Here is a 23673-nt window from a genome sequence, read left to right on the forward strand (position 1 = left end):
ATTATAGACCTTCAGACATCCCACCCCCATTCACCCACACTCATGGTAAGAACCAGCATCATAAATAAGTACAATTCCATTGCAATAATAGTACCCCTATTTATTCCCTTTTTTCATCCCTCCAGTTTTGCGTAATAGTGTTGAAGGAGGCCACATTGAGACAGGCAATTACAGAGAGTAACAGAAGAGAATGAGAGAGGGAGAGAGATAAAAAGGCGACGGGGGGGGGCTCATGCAAGATCAGAAGAGGGGTGCCATGTCACAAGCCGACCACCCAGAGGGCACTCACGTAGCCCAACGGATACACATGCTTCAGCCAATAACTTTCCCTAACACGTGTACTTCTCAGCAATATCACCTTGACCTCTAGAGTAGTAATAACAACGTAGCCAAAACGGTACTTTAGCCAATGTCTCATCCCTAACACTGCTCAGGATGACATTGCCAAGACAATATCCTCCTGTATGTCAGGGTGGGATCTGAACCTGGTCTTCCACGGGAGAAACCAACGTCCAAACCTTTAGCCCGTCACCCCAATAGGATATACCCTCTAGGCCCGAGAGTGACATTGATTTTGAAGTCGCAGGCAGGGCTACCTCATCACGAGACCGTGAGACTGACTCAAGTACGCTACATATAGTGCACATTTCCCATGTGGAGTGGTGGAGATCTGCGGTGGAGATCTGCGGTGGAGATCTGCGGTGGAGATCTTCGACGTGCTACCTTGTCCCGGACCTGCTGTTTTCGACTCTCTCTCTACTGCACCTACAGTTTCGACCTCTGAATGCTCGGCTATGAAAAGCCAACTGACATTTACTCCTGAGGCGCTGACCTGTTGCACCCTCTACAACCACTGCTTATTATTTGATCCTGCTGGTCATCTATGAACGTTTGAACATCTTGAAAAACAATCTGGCCTTAAATTGCCATGTACTCTTATAATCTCCACCCGGCACAGCCAGAAGAGGACTGGCCACCCCTCAGAGTTCCTCTCTAGGCTTCTTCATAGATTCCTGCCTTTCTAGGGAGTTTTTCCTAGCCACCGTGCTTCTACATCTGCATTGCTTGCTGTTTGGGGTTTTAGGCTGGGTTTCTGTATAGCACTTTATGACATCTGCTGAAGTAAAAAGGGCTTTATAAATACATTTGATTGGTTGATTGATGTCTGACCGCTGACCTGTGTACTGATAGGCTGATATCACCCTAATCATTGGGCTTGGTTACTATATCTCTGGTACCAGAGGAGGTTAAGTGTTATGGCTTCCTCTGTGCTGTTTCAGCCGACTCGCTCTACATGCGTCATAACTCTTGTGTTTCATGTAATGTTCCATTGCACTTGGTGAGTTATGCCTTGCTCCTAGTGAACAGCTGGAGAGAGATAATTCCTTCTACCAAATAGCTTCTATAAGGACTCTTGATGTAGGCTACAGTACCTACCATCTGTCTGGCCTCTCATCCACTGCCTGCATCCCAGATGGCGGCCTCTTCCCTATATAGTGCACTGTACTTTTACCCAGAGCTCTACGGGTCTTGGTTAAAATCAGTGCACTAAATAGGGAATAGGGTGCTATTTGGGATGTACCCTATGGCTGACTACGTTACCTCATTACATCACTCCTAAATGGAAGTAGTTGGCCACTTGATCAATTCTCCAACCCAACTAACAAGTGAACCACTGGCGGCTAAGAATCTGCATACCACTATAAAGCACATAAGCTGAGGGCGTCCTGTTGGCAGCCGATGCCACTAGCGGCCCAACAGTGGACAGACTTTAAAGGCCCACTGTAAAGGCGATGCGCTAACAGGCCATATGGCCCCTGACTAAACTGTGTTGGGCCACAGTAAACTAACTGTCTGGGAAGATTGTGATCTGTGTATAGGAGACTGTACATTCTGTGAGGACGTAGACCCCATGGATTCTTAGGTGATAGCCAGAGACAGGACAGTAGGTGCTTTTAGAGGCCCTAGAGGTGTGTTTGACTATATGCTAATTAAACCTAGCTCACAGAGTCACTGTGGGATGTTATCTACAGAGGGATACATGATGATGACTGCTACTGTCAGACACCAGACAATTAGAGGAGAGGTGACTGGTGGCTGATGGGAGTTGTAGTTTAGTGGAGGATGTGGGGGAAATGGCACTTGTGGGAAACTCTGCCTCTAGTCCAGTCCTGTATACCTGCACACAGAGTTGGGAAGGAAATAGAACAAGACTGACAGACATGGAGAGCATAAAACATTGTACATTTACTAAATATGTGAATAAAATGTCTACTATAATATATCTATAAAGGTATTCATGTCTGTCAATGTGTATGCATCTTAATGTATAAATAGATGTACACATAAATATGCATATATTATACTACATTTGAAAGTGTAATTGGAAATAATCACAGATTATACAATAAAAGGTAAGCCGTAGCCACTTCGCGAGGGTGCAGTTTCGAAACGATTTTTTGTCGTGCCTCGGTGCGTAGATTTACATTCAGTTTTCGTTTATAGAAGAAACCCGTCGCCGTATAATGACATCTGTACTCTGAACAAACCACACCACCTCAAATGACCTCGTTTTCTTTGGGTGCAACACACAGACACACATACTGACTGCGGGGACCGACTGCTTATGAAACACGCGCACACACACACACACTATTACTCCTCCTACCCACCATGTCTGAGGATGAAGACCCAGACAAAGGAGATAAAACAAAAACAAGAAATCAACCAACAAAAAACCCAACCAAAACAAAATGATCGAAGGAGGAGAAAAGAGAGGGGGATGAGGAGGAGAAGTGCATGATGGGATTGTCATCACTTTAGGTCCAGGACATCATCATCGAAGGATGTGGCGAGATTGAAGGGGCTGGCCAATGGCGGGCTCTCCTCTGGGAGCACTGCTTTCTCTTGCTCTGCATCCGAGCTGAACGAGCAGTGCCGTTGGACGTCTGAGTCCGTGTCGGCCGACTTTGAGCCCATCCTGATTGGACACAGAGCATGCCCATCAGATTGAATCATTACCTCATAACATTTTACCCTCATATCACTTGCAATAACCGCATGAGACACGAATTTGTACGCAAATCTTCCGTTCACATGAATTAGAAACTCCTAGTTATGAGTGCTTTTTTCACGTTAGCAAATATACCTTTAAAAAATATATACACTGAAAAAAAAACCTCAACATGTAAAGTGTTGGTCCCATGTTTCATGAGCTGAAATAAAAGATCCCAGAAATGTTCCATATGCACAAAAAGCTTATTTCTCAAATTTTGTGCACACATTTTTTTTTACACATCCCTCTTATTGAGCATTTCTCCTTTGCTGAGTTAATCCATCCACCTGACTGGTGTGGCATATCAAGAAGCTGATTAAACATGCAGGATGGCCACTCCTAGGCAGAGTAGCAACAGTGCTGAACTTTCTCCATTTATAGACAATTTGTCTTACTGTGGAACTGGCTTTTAGACATATTTTTGTAACCTTTTCCAGGTTTATGCAAGTCAACAATTCTTAAATCGAGACATGGGCCACATCAGGAAATGCTTCTTGTGAATAGCGAACTCACATTTTGTGAGTTTTTTTTATAGGGCAGTGCAGCTATAACCAATATCTCCAATCTCATCTCATTGATTGGACTCCAGGTTAGCCGACTCCTGACTCCAATTAGCTTTTGGAGAAATCATTAGCCTAGGGGTTCGCATACTTTTCCCAACCTACACTGTGAATGTTTAAATTACGTATTCAATATAGACAGGAAATACAAGAATGTGTGTGTTATTAGTTAAAGCACACTTTGTCTATTGTTGTGACTTAGATGAAGATCAGATCACATGTTATGACCAATTTACGTAGAAATCCAGGTAATCCAAAGGGTTCACATACATTTTCTTGCCACTGTATACGACTTAACATTCTAATTACTGCCACTATCTAGGGTAATGAGTTGCTGACGAAGATATGGGTCACTCACCTGTCACTGCAAGTGGAGGTCAGTGCTCGTGCCTTTGGCTCTTCCTCAGTGGTCTTCTTACTCGTCTTCCTCTGTTTGACAGTGCTGCTGTCGGACTTACTGCTCGGCTCCTCGGTTAGGCCTGAGCATGAGACACAGAAGACCATTCAGTAAGGAATATTAACCATAACTGCTCAGTAAGAACCGACCATAACACAGACATTCACTAAACCACTTTGAAGGAGTATATAGCATTACAATCACTGTGGTTCCAATGCTGAGATGGTTCCAGTGGGTTAGAACAGGTTATGGTGCTGGCAACACCAGGGTTGAAGGTTTAATTCCCATGAGGGAAACGTATACTAAATACACTGAGTGTACAAAACATTAAGGACACCTGCTCTTTCCATGACATAGACTGAACAGGTGAATCCAGGTAAAAGCTATGACATCAAAAACTGTAACATCTTATGTTTCACGGAATCATGGCTGAATGATGACATGGATATTCAGCTAGCAGGATATACGCTGCATCGGCTAGATAGAACAGCACACTCCGATAAGACGAGGGGTGCGGTCTGTGCATATTTGTAAACAGCAGCTGGTGCACGAAATCTAAGGAAGTCTCTAGATTTTGCTCGCCTGAAGTAGAGTATCTTATGATAAACTGTAGACCACACTATTTGCCAAGAGTTCTCATCTATACTTTTCGTGTCTGTTTATTTACCACCACAGACGCACGCTTGCACTAAGACTGCACTCAGTCAGCTGTATAAGGAAATAAGCAAACAGGAAACCGCTCACCCAGAGGCGGCACTCCTAGCGGTCGGAGACTTTAATGCAGGGAAACTTAAATCAGTTTTACCTAATTTCTATCAACATGTTAAATGCGCATCCAGATGGGAAAAAAACATTCTAGATCAACTGTACTCCACACACAGAGACACGTACAAAGCTCTCCCTCCATTTGGTAAAATCTGACCACAATTCTATCCTCCTGATTCCTGCTTACAAACAAAAATTAAAGCAGAAAGCACCAGTGACTCGGTTTATAAAAAAGTGGTCAGAAGAAGTAGATGCTAAACTACAGGACTGTTTTGCTATCACAGACTGGAACATGTTCCCAGGATTCTTCCGATTGCATTGAGGAATACACCACAATAAGTGCATCGAGGACATCGTCCCCACAGTGACTGTACGTACATACTCCAACCAGAAGCCATGGATTACAGGCAACATTCGCACTGAGCTAAAGGGTAGAGCTGCCACTTTCAAAGTACGGGACTCTAACCCGGAAGCTTATAAGAAATCCTGCTATGTCCTCTGACGAACCATCAAACAGGCAAAGCGCCAATACAGGGCTAAGATTGAATCATACTACACCGGCTCCGACGCTCGTCTTATGTGGTAGGGCGTGCAAACTATTACAGACTACAAAGGGAAGCACAGCCGCGAGCTGCCCAGTGACACGAGCCTACCAGACGAGCTAAATCACTTCTATGCTCGCTTCGAGGCAAGCAACACTGAGGCATGCATGAGAGCATCAGCTGTTCCGGACAACTGTGTGATCACGCTCTCCGTAGCCGACGTGAGTAAGAACGTTAAGCAGGTCAATATTCACAAGGCCGAGGGGCCAGACGGATTACCAGGACGTGTGCTCCGGGCATGTGCTGACCAACTGGCAGGTGTCTTCACTGACATTTTCAACATGTCCGTGATTGAGTTTGTAATACCAACATGTTTCAAGCAGACCACCGTAGTCCCTGTGCCCAAGCACACTAAGGCAACCTGCCTAAATGACTACAGACCCGTAGCACTCACGTCCGTAGCCATGAAGTGCTTTGAAAGGCTGGTAAGGGCTCACATTAACATCATTATTCCAGAAACCCTAGACCCACTCCAATTTGCATATCGCCCAAACAGATCCACAGATGATGCAATCTCTATTGCACTCCACACTGCCCTTTCCCACCTGGACTAAAGGAACACCTACGTGAGAATGCTATTCATTGACTACAGCTCAGCGTTCAACACCATAGTACCCTCAAAGCTCATCACTAAGCTAAGGTTTCTAGGACTAAACACCTCCCTCTGCAACTGGTTCCTGGACTTCCTGACGGGCCGCCCCCAGGTGGTGAGGGTAGGTAGCAACACATCTGCCATGCTCATCCTCAACACTGGAGCCCCTCAGGGGTGTGTGCAAAGTCCCCTCCTGTACTCCCTGTTCACGCACGACTGCGTGGCCAGTTACGACTCCAACAACATCATTCAGTTTGCAAGACGACACAACAGTGGTAGGCCTGATCACCGACAACGACGAGACAGCCTATAGGGAGGAGGTCAGAGACCTGGCCAGGTGGTGCCCTAATAACAACCTATCCCTCAATGTAAACAAGACTTAGAAAATGATTGTGGACTACAGGAAAAGGAGGACCGAGCACGCCCCCATTCTCATCGACAGGGCTGTAGTGGAGCAGGTTGAGAGCTTCAAGTTCCTTGGTGTCCACATCACCACAAACTACAATGGTCCAAACACACCAAGACAGTCGTAAAGAGGGCACGACAAAGCCTATTCCCCCTCAGGACACTAAAAAGATTTGGCATGGGTCCTCAGATCCTCAAAAGGTTCTACAGCTGCAACATCGAGAGCATCCTGACTGGTTGCAACACTGCCTGGTATGGCAACTGCTCGACCTCCGACCGCAAGGCACTACAGAGGGAAGTGCGTACGGCCCAGTACATCACTGGGGCTAAGCTGCCTGCCATCCAGGACCTCTACACCAGGCCGTGTCAGAGGAAGGCCCAAAAAATTGTCAAAGACTCCACCCACCCCAGTCATAGACTGTTCTCTCTACTACCGCATGGCAAGCGGTACCGGAGCACCAAGTCTTGGAACAGGTAATCAAATGGCTACCCAGACGATTTGCACTGTCCCCCCCAAACCCCTCTTTTACGCTGCTGCTACTCTCTGTTTATCATATATGCATAGTCACTTTAATTATACATTCATGTACATACTACCTCAATTAGCACGACTAACCGGTGCCCCCGCACATTGGCTAGCTGGACTATCTGCATTATGTCCCGCCACCCACCACTCGCCCACCCCTCTTTTACGCTACTGCTACTCTCTGTTTATCATATATTCATAGTCACCAACCCTACATGTACATACTACCTCAATTAGCCTGACTAACCAGTGCCTGTATATAGCCTCGCTACTGTTATTATTCACTGTCTTTTTACTGTTGTTTTCTATTTCCTAACTTATCATCTATTGTTCACCTAATACCTATGTTTTACTTCAAAATTGCACTGTTGGTTAGGGCCTGTAAGTAAGCATTTCACTGTAAGGTTGTATACCTGTTGAATTCGGTGCACGTGACAAATAAACTTTGATTTGATTCCTTATTGATGTCACCTGTTAAATCCACTTCAATCACTGTAGATGAAGGGGAGGAGACAGGTTAAAGAAGGAATTTAAAGCCTTGAGACAATTGAGACATGGATTGTGTATGTGTGCAATTCAGAGGGTGACTGGGGCAAGACAGAATATTTGAGCAGGGTATGGTAGCAGGTGCACCGCTCGACAGTTTCCCGTGTGTATTAAGAATGTTCCACCACCTAAAAGACATACAGCCAACTTGACACAACTGTGGGAAGCATTGGAGTCAACATGGGCCAGCATCCCTGTGGAATGCTTCCAGCACCTTGTAGAGTCCATGCGCTGACTAATTGAGGCTGTTCTGTGGGCAAATGGGGAGGGGGGGGGGTGAAACTCAATATTAGGAAGGTGTCCTTAATGTTTTGTACACTCAGTGTAAACTGTATATCTCATTGTCACCTGTAGGTGTATTAGATAAAAAAGTTGATCAAATAGCTAAATGACCATGAACACTGATGGGAAAGACTCATATTATTCAGTCCACTAAACGTTCTGAACGCCCTGTCAGGTGTGTGTAGTCAGGGGTGTGTATGTACATTCCAGTCTTGGTGTCTCACTCACCTAGCAGCTCTTTGCGGGTGCGGCTGGCAATCTCTTTGATCTCCATGCGGGACAGTGACAGGGTGTGTGAAGCCCCCTGCATGAGGGGCCCCGCGGGGGCCACACACATGCTAGGGACCTGTGCTGTCAAGCCCGTCACCACCTTGTTGACCAGTGGCGACTTGAGGGGCCTCTCGATGCTGCGGCCCACCAGGTTACTCAGGGGGATCTTGAAAATATGCTTACACTGTGCCTCACCTGGGAGATGGGTACGAGATGGGGGGGGGGAGAGGTGTCATGAAATGGAGAACGAGAAAAGGATGGGGGAGAGAGCGAGAGCAAGACAGGGGCGATAGAGAGAAGGGTCGAGGAAGAACGGGTGGCAGTGATCAAATAAGAGGAACAGAAGAGAGGGGGAGACAAGAAGCGAGAGGCGCAGGGAGGGTGAGGATGGATGGAGAAATACAGAGTGAGGTATTGCAGTAAGAGAGAGACACAATTTAAACACCAGGCAACTTCAGGCAATGAAGAAAGGGAGACATGCTTAGTTTGGTTAGTTTACCACGCACATGCACACACACACACACATTGGAAGAATACATGAACATGAAAAACATGATCATGTCATGTTAAAATTAAGCCTCCTGTATCTAAACTGATTAATAACACTGTACTCAGTGGCACAGTGTGTGATCTCATTATGATTTCATCATATCAACACTCTTGTAATATAATATGACCACTAAATTACAGCCATTTACAGTTATATATTATTTATTCATAATTTGGAATAAATAATTAAACCGTTGACGTCAAATTAATTGAATGCACAACACTCTTGTAATTTAATATGACCACTAAATTACAGCCATTTACGGCTATATATTAAACTGTTTAAGTCAAATTAATTGAATGCTTAACATCTTGATAACAGCACTGCATTCCGCCTCTCTAGTCTGCTGTAATCCAGTCAGAGACACAACAGGGATGGGTTCATTAGGCACCAAATTTACGGACTGAATCCAGGAGGGACAGCTTGGATTTGGCCAACAAGAACTATAGTTATTTGATTTCCGTTGCAACATGTTTTGTTACGTTTAGCCCTAATGAACACGACCCAGCTGTATTGTTTTGCAATGACTAATGTAACCACCAGGTGGAAGTGAAGGGTCATATTCTAATGCAGCGTTCCCCTTGAGCAGGACAGGGTGGCAATACTAGCACACACAGGCAGCTATGTGACTGTCTGAATCAATGGGAGGCTGCACTGCACCAAACAGACTGCCGTTCTGAAATGTCACAGGGTCAGAAGTGAAGAAAGCAGCATTCTGGGAGACGGGGTCACTTATATTATTATTACAGGTTCACCGACTCACTGTCACCGCTTTACTGGCACTTCTCTCCAGGAACAATACCAGACACACGGAAATGTAAATAACAAACTAAATAGATATTAAATAATTATATCAAAACAAGCAAGCGACCATAATCACATGGATCTATATATCCCACATTTGTTTCTGCTCCAGGGTAAATAACCTTAAAATCAAAAAAACTAAGATCAGATTTCAATCAAATGTTGTACTGACAATAGTAATGACCAAAAGAGTATTGAATATTTGGATTGTTATGCTTGTAACCGTCCGATCAGAATGGGATATGATTCCATGATTTAACATGGTTCAGGATTGGTCGAATACTACCAGATGTAGTTTGACAGTCCAATCAACACAGTCTCAGCATCCTGTATTCACGTTTTACCTGATGTCAACAAATGTGATCTCAAACTGAGTAAATTCTCCACCAATTAAAAAGCACCTGTCCCCATAGAGCAGAAACGGCAGGCATAGGCGGTATTTTTGGTATTTTTGTCAGCGCCCCCATCTTCCCTCCACTCCCCCCACCCCCCCAGATTTTGTGGCACCTCTATTTGGCCCACCACTCTGGATGGGAGAGGGGGCTTTGACAAAAGTTTCCATGGCGACAGTGCAATCTGTAAATCATGCTGCGGCAGACGTATCTTCTCCTCTCTCTCTCTCTCTCTTTCATTCCCCCCTCTCTCTCTTCAGTCTCCCTCTCTCATTCTCACCTCTCTCACACGCATTACCTTTCCCAACCTGCATCCCTCTCATACTCTCTTCATCTCCATGAAATGTTGTTCTTTTAAACTGACTCACTCATTCTCACAATCGCTCTCCTCAGAGTGACAGAGAGCGAGGGGGATGGGGAAGACAAATAACGTTCACTTGACATTCAACCGAGGGTCAATCAAACGTGCCGCTTCATATGTAAAAAAAAAAAAAGAAAAAAAAAGGAAAAGTTGTGTTTTTCCCCCGTGCATGTTAGTAGGGCAGCATGTGTAGCTAGATGAAGAGGGAGGGATGAAGAACAACTGAAGAGGGAGGGACGTATCCCAAATGGCACCCTTTTCCCTTTATCGTGCGCCACTTTTGACGAAGGCCCACAAGGCTTTGGGAGAAAAAAAAGTGCACTCTATAAGGGAAAAAGGTGCCATTTGGGACAAACCCGAGGAGTAGTGGAAGACTGCTTGAAGTACCTTCGGCATCCTTAGACATGTACAGGGAAAGCTTGGTACCGTACGGGATCCGTATAGAATCTGAACCAGGGATGAAGAAGAAGGTTATGTAACACACACACACACACTCAAACACCGGTATGACAGAACACACACATTTAGTAGTCGCACCACCTCCAGAGCTGAAACAATCACTGTCACAGGGATGTGATTGGTTGTAGCAGTATTCCAAGACTAGAGTTGACCAATAAAAAGAGAGGATGGACCAGAAAAAAAATGGTATCATCTATCTTACCCCACCCCTCCCCCAAATGTGACCCTTCACCCTAAAGCCCAGTACAGGTCCAATGTCAAACTCTCTGCCCAAAATAATACATCAGCACTCTGTAGTATGAGTGTGCATGTTTGTGTGAGGGTGTGCATGCATACTAGCTACTGCAGTTCCCTGAGGTGACCCGAAATGACATACTCGGACTAACGTAAATGTGTGTGTGTGTGCGCGTGCCTGTGTTCGTACCCATTTGAAGGACTGTGTGTTTCCACCCCACTTATGAGTCTATGAACCTCAGTGGTCATTAGATTTAGCGTCTATGTCTGATGATTACTGCACGTCTCGTCCTTAGAGATAAAATACATTCTGTAATAAACGCAAAGCTGTCGTCACCTCTCTGTCTCTCTCCCCCTCTCTGTAATCACAGTAAATGACATCCTTGTGTATCATTAAAAACTGTCCCTCCTGGACACACAGTGCATCATAAATATGTTCCATTGCAGACGACAGCAATATACATTTAGAAGGATTGAGGGAGGAGTACCTTCATTGGAAAGAGAGTGGAAGGGTGGATGGGGGTCTAGGAGGGGGATGGGTAGTGTAGAAGGAGTGGAAAGACGGGAGGAAGGGAGAGAGAAAGAGAGAGAGGAGAGCGAGCGAGCAAAAAAGAGAAGGTGATATTGAGATCCCTCTGTCCTTGAGGGGAAACCCTGTCTTCATCTTGTGAGTTTTAGTTGGAGTCACAGAGACTAGGTGACTGCTGGTGGCTGGGTGGGTGGGATCACAGGTTCATGCACATTGACTGCTGTTCTCTCCTACTGTGTGTGTGTGTGTGTTCATACAGTATGTGTATGTGAAAGATATCACACTCCACTGGGAATGTTCCAACGAAGATTCAGAGGTGGCATTCTGCCTCAAGCTTTGGAGGAACATTTTCACAACTACAGCCTCAATTAAACTTCTCAACGGCATAGAAACAAACAAAAAATGGTGTAAATAATTTACCCTTGCAAGGGTTTCACAGTGTGTGGGTTGATTTAGTTCTTTGGGCCAGGCAAGTTTTTTTTTTATATAAGGTTGCTTGTGTTATAAATCATACTACGCCCCCCCACCAAACAATAACAAATAAATAGCAAAGACTCTTAGTCAACAAAGTGTGCATTTCCAATTGTACTTTGTGTCATTCTATATCGTGTTTGGTTGCTATGTGAGGCTTACCGTCTCCGAGCGGTGAGGGGAACACGGGCATTTCGTAGCCTGTGGGCGTCTGTGGCGAACTCTGGGAACTGGTGTCCCGGGAGCTGCAGTTGGAAGCCGAGTTGACCGGAGCGGACGACACAAAGTAGATGTCCGACTGCGTGAGCAGGGGATGGGGGGGAAGATGGAGGGATTGAATGAAATGGAGAGGGGCAGAAAAAGTGGATATGGGGAAAGATGAATAGAGGTAGACAGAGAGAAATAGAGATTGAGAAGAATGAGAGGGAGATAAAGTATGACAGGTGATGGCATTATTTCCCTAACCAACACCTGCTAACACAACGATGTTGTATTTCATATTGCTAAACGGTACACTCGAGTCTGTGTACTGTGTATCCCTCTGCTGTGTAAGAGTTGTGTGTGTTTGATTGTTTTTGTACAGTTTATTGTCCCTGCTCGCAAAACAAATTTGCTCATGACCGGATGCGCACACAGGCATATACACTCACCTGACCGTTTATTTTTTATTTATTTTTTTATATATTTTTTTAAGGGGTGACCTGACCGTTTATTAGGTACACCACCCCGTTCACGAAAATCGATCGCTCCTACAGAAAATGAGTCACGTGGCAGTGGCTTGCTATATAAAGCAGGATGACAGGCATCCAGTTACTGTTCGTTTGGTTGATAACAACTTTGAGGGTGATGTGATCGTCGGTGCCAGGCAGGCCGGATTCAGTATCTCAGAAAACTCTGCCTTCCTGGGCTTTAAGTATGACCGTGTCTGGGGTTTATCGAGAATGGCGCGACAAACAAAAAAAACATCCAGTCAGCGGCAGTCCTGTAAGCGAAAAAAGCTAGTTGAAAGAGAATGGAAAGAATTGTGCAAGCTAACAGGAGGGCCACAAACAGACAAATAACGGCACAGTACAACAGTGGTGTGCAGAATGGCATCTCGGAACGCACAACTTGTTGATCCATGTCACGGATGGGCTATTGCTGCAGATGACCATTCCGTTCCACTCCTATCAGCTAAAAACAAGAAGAAGCGGCTCCATTGCGCATGGGATCACCAACACTGGACAATTGAGTGGAAAAACATCACCTGGTCCAATGAATCCCGGTTCTTGTTGCATCATGCTGATGGCAGAGTTTTGGCATAAGCAGCATGGACCCAACCTGCATGGTGTTAACTGTACACTCTTAGAAAGAAAGGTTCCTAAAAGTATTCAGAACCCTTGACTTTTTCCACATTATGTTACGTTACAGCCTTATTCTGAAATGGATTACAACTTTTTTTTATATCCTCATTCATCTACAAACAATACCCCATAATGACGGAGCAAAAATAGGTTTAGAATGTATTATATATAATAAAAACCTGAAATATCACATTTACATAAGTATTAAGACCATTTACTCAATTCTTTGTTGAAACACCTATGGCAGCGATTACAGTCTCGAGTCTTCTTGGGTATGACACTATCAGCTTGGCACACCTGTATTTGGGGAGCTTCTCCCATTCTTCTCTGCAGATCCTGTCGAGCTCTGTCAGGTTGGATGGGGAGCGTTGCTGCACAGCTATTTTCAGGTCTCTCCAGAGATGTTCGATCGGGTTCCAGTTCGGACTCTGGCTGGGCCACTCAAGGACATTCAGAGACTTGTCCCGAAGCCACTCCTGCGTTGTCTTGGCTGTACTTAGGGTCGATGTCCTGTTGGAAGGTGAACCTTCGTCCCAGTCTAAGGTCCTGAGCGCTCTTGGAGCAGGTTTTCATCAAGGATAGCTCCGTTCATCTTTCCCTCAACCCTGACTAGTCTCCCAGTCCTTGCCGCAGAAAAACATCCCCACAGCACAATGCTGCCACCACCATGCTTCACCGTAGGGACGGTGCCAGGTTTCCTCCAGATGTGATGCTTGGCATTCAGGCCAAAGAGTTCAATCTTGGTTTCATCAGACCAAAGAATCTTGGAATTGCTCTACGGACAATTCCTTCAACTTCATGGCTTGGTTTTTCCTCTGACATGCACTGTCAACTGTGAGACCTTATATAGACAGATGTGTGCCTTTCCAAATCATGACCAAATCAATAGAATTTACCAAAAGTGGCCTCCAATCAAGTTGTAGAATCATTTCAAGGACGATCAATAGAAACAGGATAAACCTGAGCTAAATTTCGAGTCTCATAGCAAAGGGTCTGAATACTTATGTAAATAAGGTATCTGTTTTTTATTTGTAATACATTATAGGTTATTGATTGTAGATTGATGAGGAAAAACATTTATTTGATCAATTTTAGAATAATAATAATGTAACAAAATGTGGAAAAAGGGAAGGGGTCTGAATACATATTTATGACAATACATACAGTGCAATGTATTGTCATAAATAATACATTTGTAAAGGCTAATAAGGCTAACGGTGGGTCCTACCTGTCGATGATAAAATAATTATTGGTATAACCCTTCATAGAGGGTTCTAGGTAAAACCCTTCATAGAGGGTTCTAGGTAAAACCCTTCAGAGGGTTCTAGGTAGAACCCTTCATAGATGGTTCTAGGTAGAACCATTCATAGAGGGTTCTAGGTAGAACCATTCATAGAGGGTTCTAGGTAAAACCCTTCATAGAGGATTCTAGGTAGAACCCTTCATAGATGGTTCTAGGTAAAACCCTTCATAGAGGGTTCTAGGTAGAACCCTTCATAGAGGATTCTCGGTAGAACCCTTCATAGAGGATTCTCGGTAAAACCCTTCATAGAGGATTCTCGGTAAAACCCTTCATAGAGGATTCTCGGTAAAACCCTTCATAGAGGATTCTAGGTAGAACCCTTCATAGAGGATTCTAGGTAAAACCCTTCATAGAGGATTCTAGGTAGAACAATATACATTAGGGACTTTGAAGAACCCTACATAGAGAGTTCTAGATAGAACCCTCTGCAAAGTGTTCTACACAGCACCAAAAAGGGTTCCTCCATGGGGCAAACCAAAGAACTCTGTATGGTTTTACTTAGCACCTTTTTTTCAAAGAGTGTACAGGCTGGGGTACTGCCGTCCAATCTGCAGCAACTGCGTGATGCCATCGAGTCAGCATTGACCAACATTCCTGTGGAACGTTTCCGACTTGTAGAATCCATGCCCCAAATAATTCAGGCAGTTCTGGAAGCAAAAGGGTGTCTGACCCGGTACTAGATGGTTCTACCTAATAAACTAGCCACTGAGTGTACATGAAAAAATATACACAATTGTGCACACATTTTCATTACAATCATTACCATGATTGGACACATCCACCTGTCAATCAGACTCACCCTCGAGGCAGTCAGCTGCAGCTCTGGCACCACAGCTGTATAGACCAGGTTACCGTTGACAACCAGCCGGATCTCAATGGAGTCAGTGGTAAAAGCCAGGATGTAGGGGAACGCACACACTGTAACACAGCAACTTCCTGTTATTTGGTTGATAAAGGATGAACAAACTGCAACACAACAACAAAAACAACAATAACTTCCTGCTATGGTTTTACAATGGACAGGACAACCAATCTGCATTGACATTCATAATATGCTCTGCACAGGCAGAACGGACAACCAAAAGTAACACAGAGTTCATGACAATTAAGTAAGTTAAAAGCACAGCATCAACATTCAGAAGAAAGACACCTGGCTAAATGAAGTTGATATAAATGGTTGGGATATGTGATAGATAATAGACAATAGGTAATGATAGTTTCTTAATTCATCCCAAGGGGACAATTGGTTTGTCAAAGCAGCATCACAGTACAAACATACACACACAAACATGGAGAAGAGAAACTGTAGTTCATGTCATATTTATTTAAATCAAAAAGTAATGTCTCTTTAGTCGGCCATTCTCTGCTTTCATCAGTCATCAGGAACAAACACACAGAAGCACAGACACGGACAAATGCACTCGACGACCTAGCCTCAGTAGCCACCCGCTGCATGTTACCATGGCGACGGGGCTTAGGCCAGGGCCGGAGGCTGGGCTGACCGCGGGAGCGGGGAGGGGTGGGACTGCTGGTTGCTATGGTTACCAGTACCACTCACCGATGGCATTGGGCATCTGGTTCCAGCTGAAGTGGAAGTCAGACGCGTTGGACTGGATCATGGGGGTGGAGCCGTTGAACGGACACACCTTCTTATAGGAACAGATATCTGTACAGCAGAGCGAGAGAGACAGAGCTAAGACATCTAATTTCAGTCGTTAAACCATGTCTATGTCCCAAATGGCACCCTATTCACTTTACAGTGCACTACTTTTGACCAGAGCCCATAGGATACTATAATTTGGGTCATTTGGGACGCATCTTACGTATTTGTAAAGTAATCTTATACGAACAGATATTTGCGGGTTGACGACAATGGACAATAGACACTGAGTATACCAAACATTAGGAACACCTTCCTAATATTGAGTTGCACCATATCAAGAGAGGACCATTCTTGATACACATGGGAAACTGTTGAGCGTGAAAACCCCAGCGGCATTGCTGTTCTTGACCCAAACCGGTGCGCCTGGCACCTACCACCATACCCTGTTCAAAGGCACTTAAATATTGTGTCTTGTCCATTCACCCTTTGAATGGCCCACATACACAATCCAAGTCTCAAGGCTTAAAAATCCTTCTTTAACCTGTCTCCTCCCCTTCATCTACATTGATTGAAGTGTATTTAACAATTTTCATCGATAATGGATCCTAGCTTCCACCAGGATTCACCAGGTCAGTCTATGTGATGAAGAGTGTTCTTAATGTTTTGTATAGTCAGTGTATATTATAATATTACTGTAAATTAGAATGTAGAAACACCCCAGATAAATATTTATACTTTGATGTAAAATAAGGGATAAATAGAGACTCACAATTGTAACACAACAAAATACCAGCCTCCCCATCCTCGTACACATCGATGGCTGCCACAAAGTTGACCTGTGTGCACACGGCAGAGAAGAACACAGTATTGAATTTACTTGATTCAATTATGAAGAAAGTACATTCATTTATTCTATTCAATTATCATTCACTGGCCCGTCTTCAACTCGTCTCCCCCTAAACTGTAACTCTTCCATTGTTGAGCTCTGTTCTCAGTTAACCAACCAGGTACACTGAAGATAAATGGAAGGTAAATGGTTGGAGGTCTCACTCGGTTGGCGTCTACGTGGTGCAGCCTGTATGCGTCCCCGGTGCTCTCGTTGATCAGGTCAAACTGGTGTTTGTAGGCCACACAGATCATGTTGTCGTTCTCCCCTGTAGGACCATCCACCAAAGCCATCACCACCGGAGTTTCACACAGACAGATTTCCTAGAGGACAGGGCGGCAGGTAGCCTAGCGGTTAAGAGTGTTGCGCCACTAACCAAAAGGTTGCTAGTTTGACTCCCTGAGCTGACTAGGTGAAAAATGTGTTGATGTGCCCTTGAGCAAGGCACTCCGGATAAGAGTGTCTGCTAAATGACTAAATTGTAACGGAGGGGGACTTATCAGGAGGATGGGGCTCCCACATGGGGCTCCCACAGGTCTCACACAGTCAACGTGCATGTAGTTTTGGCTATGCGCCTCTCCTCATCCACTAGCCCCATTCCTTATTAGGTTTAGCTGTGGTGACATACTCTCGCTGGTCCACGATGAAAGTTTACTCTAAAATACTGATTGTTACGTTGAACTCATCCAGTCATTCAAAATGGTTATGGTAAAGAACTACTGTGCACGATAGTGGAAAGTGTAGTCTGTGTTTCTGTGTAAACCGTGTGTTGTGTGTGTCCGCTTGTGTGTAAAAATGACCCCACCCGTATGTACTGGAACTGGTCCACGGGCGAGTCGGTTGCGGTGCCCATGCCATCGGGGCGGGGCTGTTTCCTGGTGATGAGGAGGAGCTTGTTTCTGATGGCTGCCACGATCCTCAACTCTGACCCGTGGTGGGTGTTGATAGAGTACAGGTGACACCCTGGGGTAGGGGCAGTAGGGGAGGGAAGGAGAGAGGGGGAGGGTGATGGGGAGACAGAAGGGTGATGGGGAGACAGAAGGGGGGATAGGGGTGAGATAGAGAGAGAGTTTCCCTCTCTGTCTCTTTCTCATTCATTGTCTAAGAAGTGCTTCCCCTACCTGAGTGGCATATTGGATCTGGTCTGGTCCTTACATATCGAAATGCAGCAGGTTCTATTCCTCTAATCTCTTTTCTGAGACACACACACTCATGCTCACCCTTCCTCCCCCTCCAAAACCCACACCCCAAACACACCCACGTACTGTGGTTGTATTGTAGAGGCCATACAGTGTGTAGTAGGGGGGGTGTTGTCCTCTCCTCAGGGACTGTTCCACAGATCAGTGCTGTGGCTGTGGCCGGACGCTCTACTCTACTACACCTCACTGAACTGGCACACTGCCTGGGAACAGGACCGTGCGCTGAGTGTGTGCGTTTTTAGTTTTAAAACAAGGAAAAAGGCTATTTTAGTCTTAGGTGTTAAGTTTAGGGTTTCAATTCGGATTAGGGGTTATGTTTAGGAGTTAGGGTTAGGGGTTAAGGTTAGGATTTTGAATGGGAATCATTTGTTTGGTCCCCACAAGGATAGTAAAACAAATATGTGTATGCGTGCGTATGCCTGCTTGTGTGTGTACCTTTGGTCTTCTCCAGTTTGTTTTCTCGGCTGTCACACTTGGTGCGAACCAGCTGCCTCTCCTCCAGGCCTCTCTTGAGCATGCTCAGTCTGAACACATAGAGACGAGCATCCTTCCCTGGAAAACAACACATCTTCAAAAACCAATTTATAAACAACACAAATTCTGTGATTCTATAGTAGTATTCCACAGTAGTCCACAGACCTACTCTACATCGACTTAGTGGGTTTTGTCCAACATGTCTCGGGACCCACGCATTGCCACAATCATACCCTGGAACTTGTTTTGTCCCATGGAAGAAATATTGGGGATCTAAATGTTTTTTTTCTCATAATCCTGGACTATCGGACCACCATATTATTACGTTTGCAATCGCCACAAATAATCTGCTCAGACCCTAACCAAGGTTTATCAAAAGCTGCGCTATAAATTCTTGGACAACCTTCCAGACTCCTTCCACCTACCCAAGGACGTTGGAATACAAAAATCAGTTAACCACCTAACCAAGGATCTGAACCTATCCTTGCAGTCGCACCTCTAAAAACAAAACACATTTGACACAAAAAAATTGCTCCCTGGTACACAGAAAATACCCGAGCCCTGAAGTAAGCTTTCAGAAATTGGAACGGAAGTCCAACTAGCTTGGAAAGACAGTACCGTGCAATATCAAAGAGCTCTCACTGCTGCTCAATCATCCTACTTTTCCAATCTGATTGAGGAGAATAAAAACAAATTGAAAATGTATTTTTGATACTGTCACAAAACTTACTAAAAAGCAGCATTCCCCAAGTGAGGATGGCCTTCACTTCAGCAGTGATGAATTCATTAACTTCTTCAACAAAAAAAATATTGATCATTAGAAAGCAAATTACGGACTCCTCTTTGAATATGCATATTTCTCCACAACTCAGTTGTCCTGAATCTGCACAGAACTGCCAGGACCTAGGATCAATGGAGACACTCAAGTTATATATATATATATAATTTGTTTTATTTTTAATATCCGAAACATACAATATACTTGCAGTGAAGCCGCTCAACAATTACACCACACCAGTCATCCAACAGACTCCCATTCAGAGCGACACACAGAAGCATCCAGGGTCAATGCCCTGCTTAAGGGCACGTTGACAGATCTCCCACCAGGCCAAAAAACGTGAACCCAAACCCTCCAAGATCCCCCCCACAGTTCCCCAATAGCTGACCCTCAACCATCCGAGACCACTCCCACAGTCCCCACCCAAGAATAAAAAAGAAAAATACATACAATTAATTCCATTCCCCACCCCCAAGAACCCCTCAACCAAGAAAATTAATAAAAGAGAAAAAAGAAAAAGCAAACAATACAATACAAAAAAACAAAACAAAACAAAGGACATCAAGGACAACTAAAATCATAACAGCAATGCCAACTGTATATGTTTGAGTGCATGTCTGGCACTATTACATGTGTGTGTCTGTGTATGCGTGTATTTGAATGAGAGTGTGTGTATATGCATGTGTACAAACACCTGCACGGCATCAGCCTCAGACAAACCGGCATTAGCTGTAAAAACACTGCCCCTCAAAGTAACTTTGTATGTTTAATTTTGACTTTAATATTTGTTGTAATATTTGTTCTCTTTTCAGGGGAATGAAATTGAAATTGTAGCCAGATCTGCAATGCTTGTTTGAAAAAGAGACATACTTCGAAAAAGTATCATTTTCAATTAATCGAAAATGAGACATGGCAATCTGCACAAAGGCAAAAAGGCCATTTTAAACAGTGGATGAGCTTTTATTAGTAATCTACTTAAGAACCATTTAGGGTTCAAGTAAAACATTTGAATAAGTGAAGCTTAGAGAGAGGTTTAGTGATTTTATATTTAATAATCTCAACCCATCCAATTCATATTCATTATATAGATAGGCACGCTTTATTTTGTCTGGTTTAGCGTCACAGATAAAGCAAAATATTTTTTGCTCATTTGATTTGAAAAACGAATAAGCAGGAGTAAGCAGCACCATAAGTAACTGAGATATGACTAAGGAGTTAAAACAGGGCAATTTTTCCATAAATAGACCTCTCCATGGTTGCAGGTTCTTGTCTATTTTTACAAGTTTTCTATTGAAATTCATTGTGGAGAGCTTATTTATATCTTTTGTGATATGAATACCAAGTATGTCTACTTCACCATCAGCCCATTTTATTGGTAAACTGCAGGGTAATGTAAAAGTAGTATTTTTTAAAGATCCAATACGTAATATTGTACACTTATCATAATTAGGTTTTAGTCCAGAGAGTACAGAAAAGTTATCTAGATCTTCAATGAGACATTGCAGGGATCTAGCTTGCGGACTTAATATAAAACTTGAGTCATTGGCATACATGGACACCTTTGTTTTTAGGCCTTGGATTTCTAATCTGCTAATGTTGTTATTGGATCTGATTTTGCTATACTGTTGCAACCTGGGGTTGCTATACATTATTTTTACCCATTTTATAAGAGAATCACGAAATTGAAAAAATCCAGGCATTTATAAATAAAATCCAGTCTTACTTTATCAAATGCCTTTTCAAAATTCGCTATAAATACCAGGCCTGGCTTCTTAGAGAACATTGAAGTGTAAGGGGCCTCCAGTTTTTTAGATAGACTGGATCTTTATATTTGCCATCTGGGTCTTGTTTTAATAATAGAGAAATCAGACCTTCCTGCTGAGTACCTGACAGACTACCATTTCTATAGGAGTAGTTAAAACAATCTAACAATGGAGCTTTTAGTATATCAAATATGCTTGATATACCTCTACCAGTATGCCATCAAGCCCTGGGGTTTTTCCAGACTGAAAGGATTTAATAGCCTCAAGAAGTTAATCCTCTGTAATTTGGCCTTCACACTGACCTTTCTGTACATTTGTTAATTATATTTTTTATTTGGAAAGAATTCCTTACCGTAATCTTCATTCAGTGGGAGAGGATGAGATGGAAAAGAGAACATCTGTTAGCGTATTGGAGATTCAGGAATAATTTTGTGCATTTTTCTCCATATTTCATCCAGCTTGCTTAATTTTTGTAATAGTTTACACTGAATAAGTTCAAGTTCTTTTTGTTTTTCCTCTAACTTATTTTGTATCTCTGTAGTATCGTTTTTATTGTCATCTACCTGTACTATTAGTTAATGTTTTTCCCTTGTTAGTCTTGTCTCTTTAGCTAGAAACTGCTTTTTTAATTATTGATGAATATTGAATTGAATGACCTCCTGAAGGTACATTTAAAGGTATCCCAAACAATAACAATTCAGTTAGTTATTTTGTCTTAGTTAAAAATAAGTTGTCCTCCAGTAAACTTTGATAAAATGTTCAATATCCCCGTCCACGTGAAAATTCTGAGAGTTATGTGAAGGCCAATTAGATGATGATCCAATTGCATTCTGTCTCCTATTAAAACTTTTTTAACCTTTGATGCAAGAGAGAAAGAGACAAGAAAGTAGTCAAGACGACTAGCTTGATTAAGTCTCCTCCATGTACTGTATATCTCACTAGGTCGGGGTTTTTAGTCTCCAAATATCCACTATTTCTAATGTGTCCATAATATTTGTGATTTTCTTAAGGGCACGGTTATGATAGTTTGTAGAGTGACTTCCTTTACGGTCCATTGAGGTACTTAACACTATGTTATAGTCTCCTACCATTATGATTTGATCATTTGTTGCCTGCAAGTTTAATAAATTGGTATAAATATTTTCGAAGAAGTATGGATCATCCTGATCTGGATCATATAGATTAATGAGCCAAATCTATTTTTCATCCACTTTCATATTAGAAAGTCATTCCTGATTATTTGCATATTCAAATCGAAATTTTTGTTAATTAAATCACACCTTTTGAGTTCTTTTGTTCATGACAGAAAATTATTTCACCACCCCATTCCTTTATCCACACAACTTCATCTAAGGATGTAGAGTGAGTTTCCTGTAAACAGTAAATGTTATATTCCTTTTCTTTTAGCCCTGTAAAGACTGATCTTCGTTAAGTGGCCAAGTTTTTTAATCCTGTATCTCTACACATTCACGAAAATAGTCATGGCCTCTAAACCTTCCAGCTACCTACTGGACCCTATTCCCCAGCCCTACTTCCTGTTCTTGGCCCTATGTTGACCATAATAATTGCTCCCTATCCCCCGGATGTGTACCAAATAAAGTAATAAAGCCTCTCCTGAAAAAGCCAAACCTTCACCCGAAAAAATAAAAAAAAGTTGGCCTATATCGAATCCTCTATTATTTTCAATATATTAAAAAAAAGCTGTTGTGCAGCAATCACTGCCTTCCTGAAGACAAATAATGCATACGAAACGCACCAGTCTGATTTTAGATTTTAGTACTGACACCTCACTTTTGAAGGTGGTAAATTACCTTTTAACTTCTTATGGCTGCAAGGGGCAGCACTGAGTAACCTGGAAAGAGGTGGCCATTTCAAACGGCCTCCTACTCAATTCTTGCTCGTACAATATGCATATTATCATTTCTATTGGATAGAAAACACTCTCTAGTTTCTTAAACCGTTTGAATTATTTCTCTAAGTGAACCAGAACTCTTTCTGCAGCCCATTTCCTATCCGGAAGTGAGATTTCCAAATGCGAGGTCTTTTTTCAAGAGCTTGTCTATAAAAGGGCATGTCACTTGGGACCATAGAAACACATCATACGCCTTCCCCTGGGTGTCATGCGGAAGTGAGAGCAGAAAGGACTTGAATATCTCGTTCTGGGATTGAATACAGCCTCTTGGAGTGAGAGGTCCGCCATAATTTTTTTTTCCGAAGGCGCGAAGTTGGACCTTGAATTGCCTCCTGGAAAACCGTCGTTATAGGTGAATATAATCTCCGGCTTCGATTTTACTTGATACATGTCACAATATCATCCTAAAGTATGTTTTTTCAATATAGTTTAATTATATTATTGAAATTTATTCGGGACTTTAGACGTGATGCGTTGGAATATTTTTTTCAAGAAGGAGAGGTTAGCGCCGCACGGCCAGTGTGCTTGCTAATTCAAGAGGGAAATAGTTCGTTCTGGATTCAAACAAAGACCGTTCTGGACAATGGACCCCTTTACAACATTCTGATGGAA

At 43.2% G+C, this 23673-nt stretch overlaps 1 protein-coding gene across 1 annotated transcript in view; it reads right to left on the reverse strand.

Annotated features, from left to right (window-relative positions):
- Positions 1-913: 913 nt before the first annotated feature.
- Positions 914-23673, reverse strand: part of LOC120021788 (GTPase-activating Rap/Ran-GAP domain-like protein 3) — a 55962-nt gene continuing 33202 nt past the window's right edge. The window contains exons 18-28 of the mRNA XM_038965639.1: positions 18570-18686; positions 17741-17898; positions 17100-17258; positions 16819-16885; positions 16005-16112; positions 15246-15364; positions 11963-12098; positions 10495-10554; positions 7959-8195; positions 3974-4094; positions 914-2980 (exon numbers count right to left, since the gene is read on the reverse strand). Coding sequence (XP_038821567.1) covers positions 2815-2980; positions 3974-4094; positions 7959-8195; positions 10495-10554; positions 11963-12098; positions 15246-15364; positions 16005-16112; positions 16819-16885; positions 17100-17258; positions 17741-17898; positions 18570-18686 — 1448 coding nt within the window. The 3' untranslated portion in view covers positions 914-2814. The remainder of the gene's footprint in view (positions 2981-3973; positions 4095-7958; positions 8196-10494; positions 10555-11962; positions 12099-15245; positions 15365-16004; positions 16113-16818; positions 16886-17099; positions 17259-17740; positions 17899-18569; positions 18687-23673) is intronic.

The sequence above is a fragment of the Salvelinus namaycush genome, chromosome 26, assembly GCF_016432855.1.
Source record: "Salvelinus namaycush isolate Seneca chromosome 26, SaNama_1.0, whole genome shotgun sequence".
Classification (NCBI taxonomy): Eukaryota; Metazoa; Chordata; class Actinopteri; order Salmoniformes; family Salmonidae; genus Salvelinus; species Salvelinus namaycush.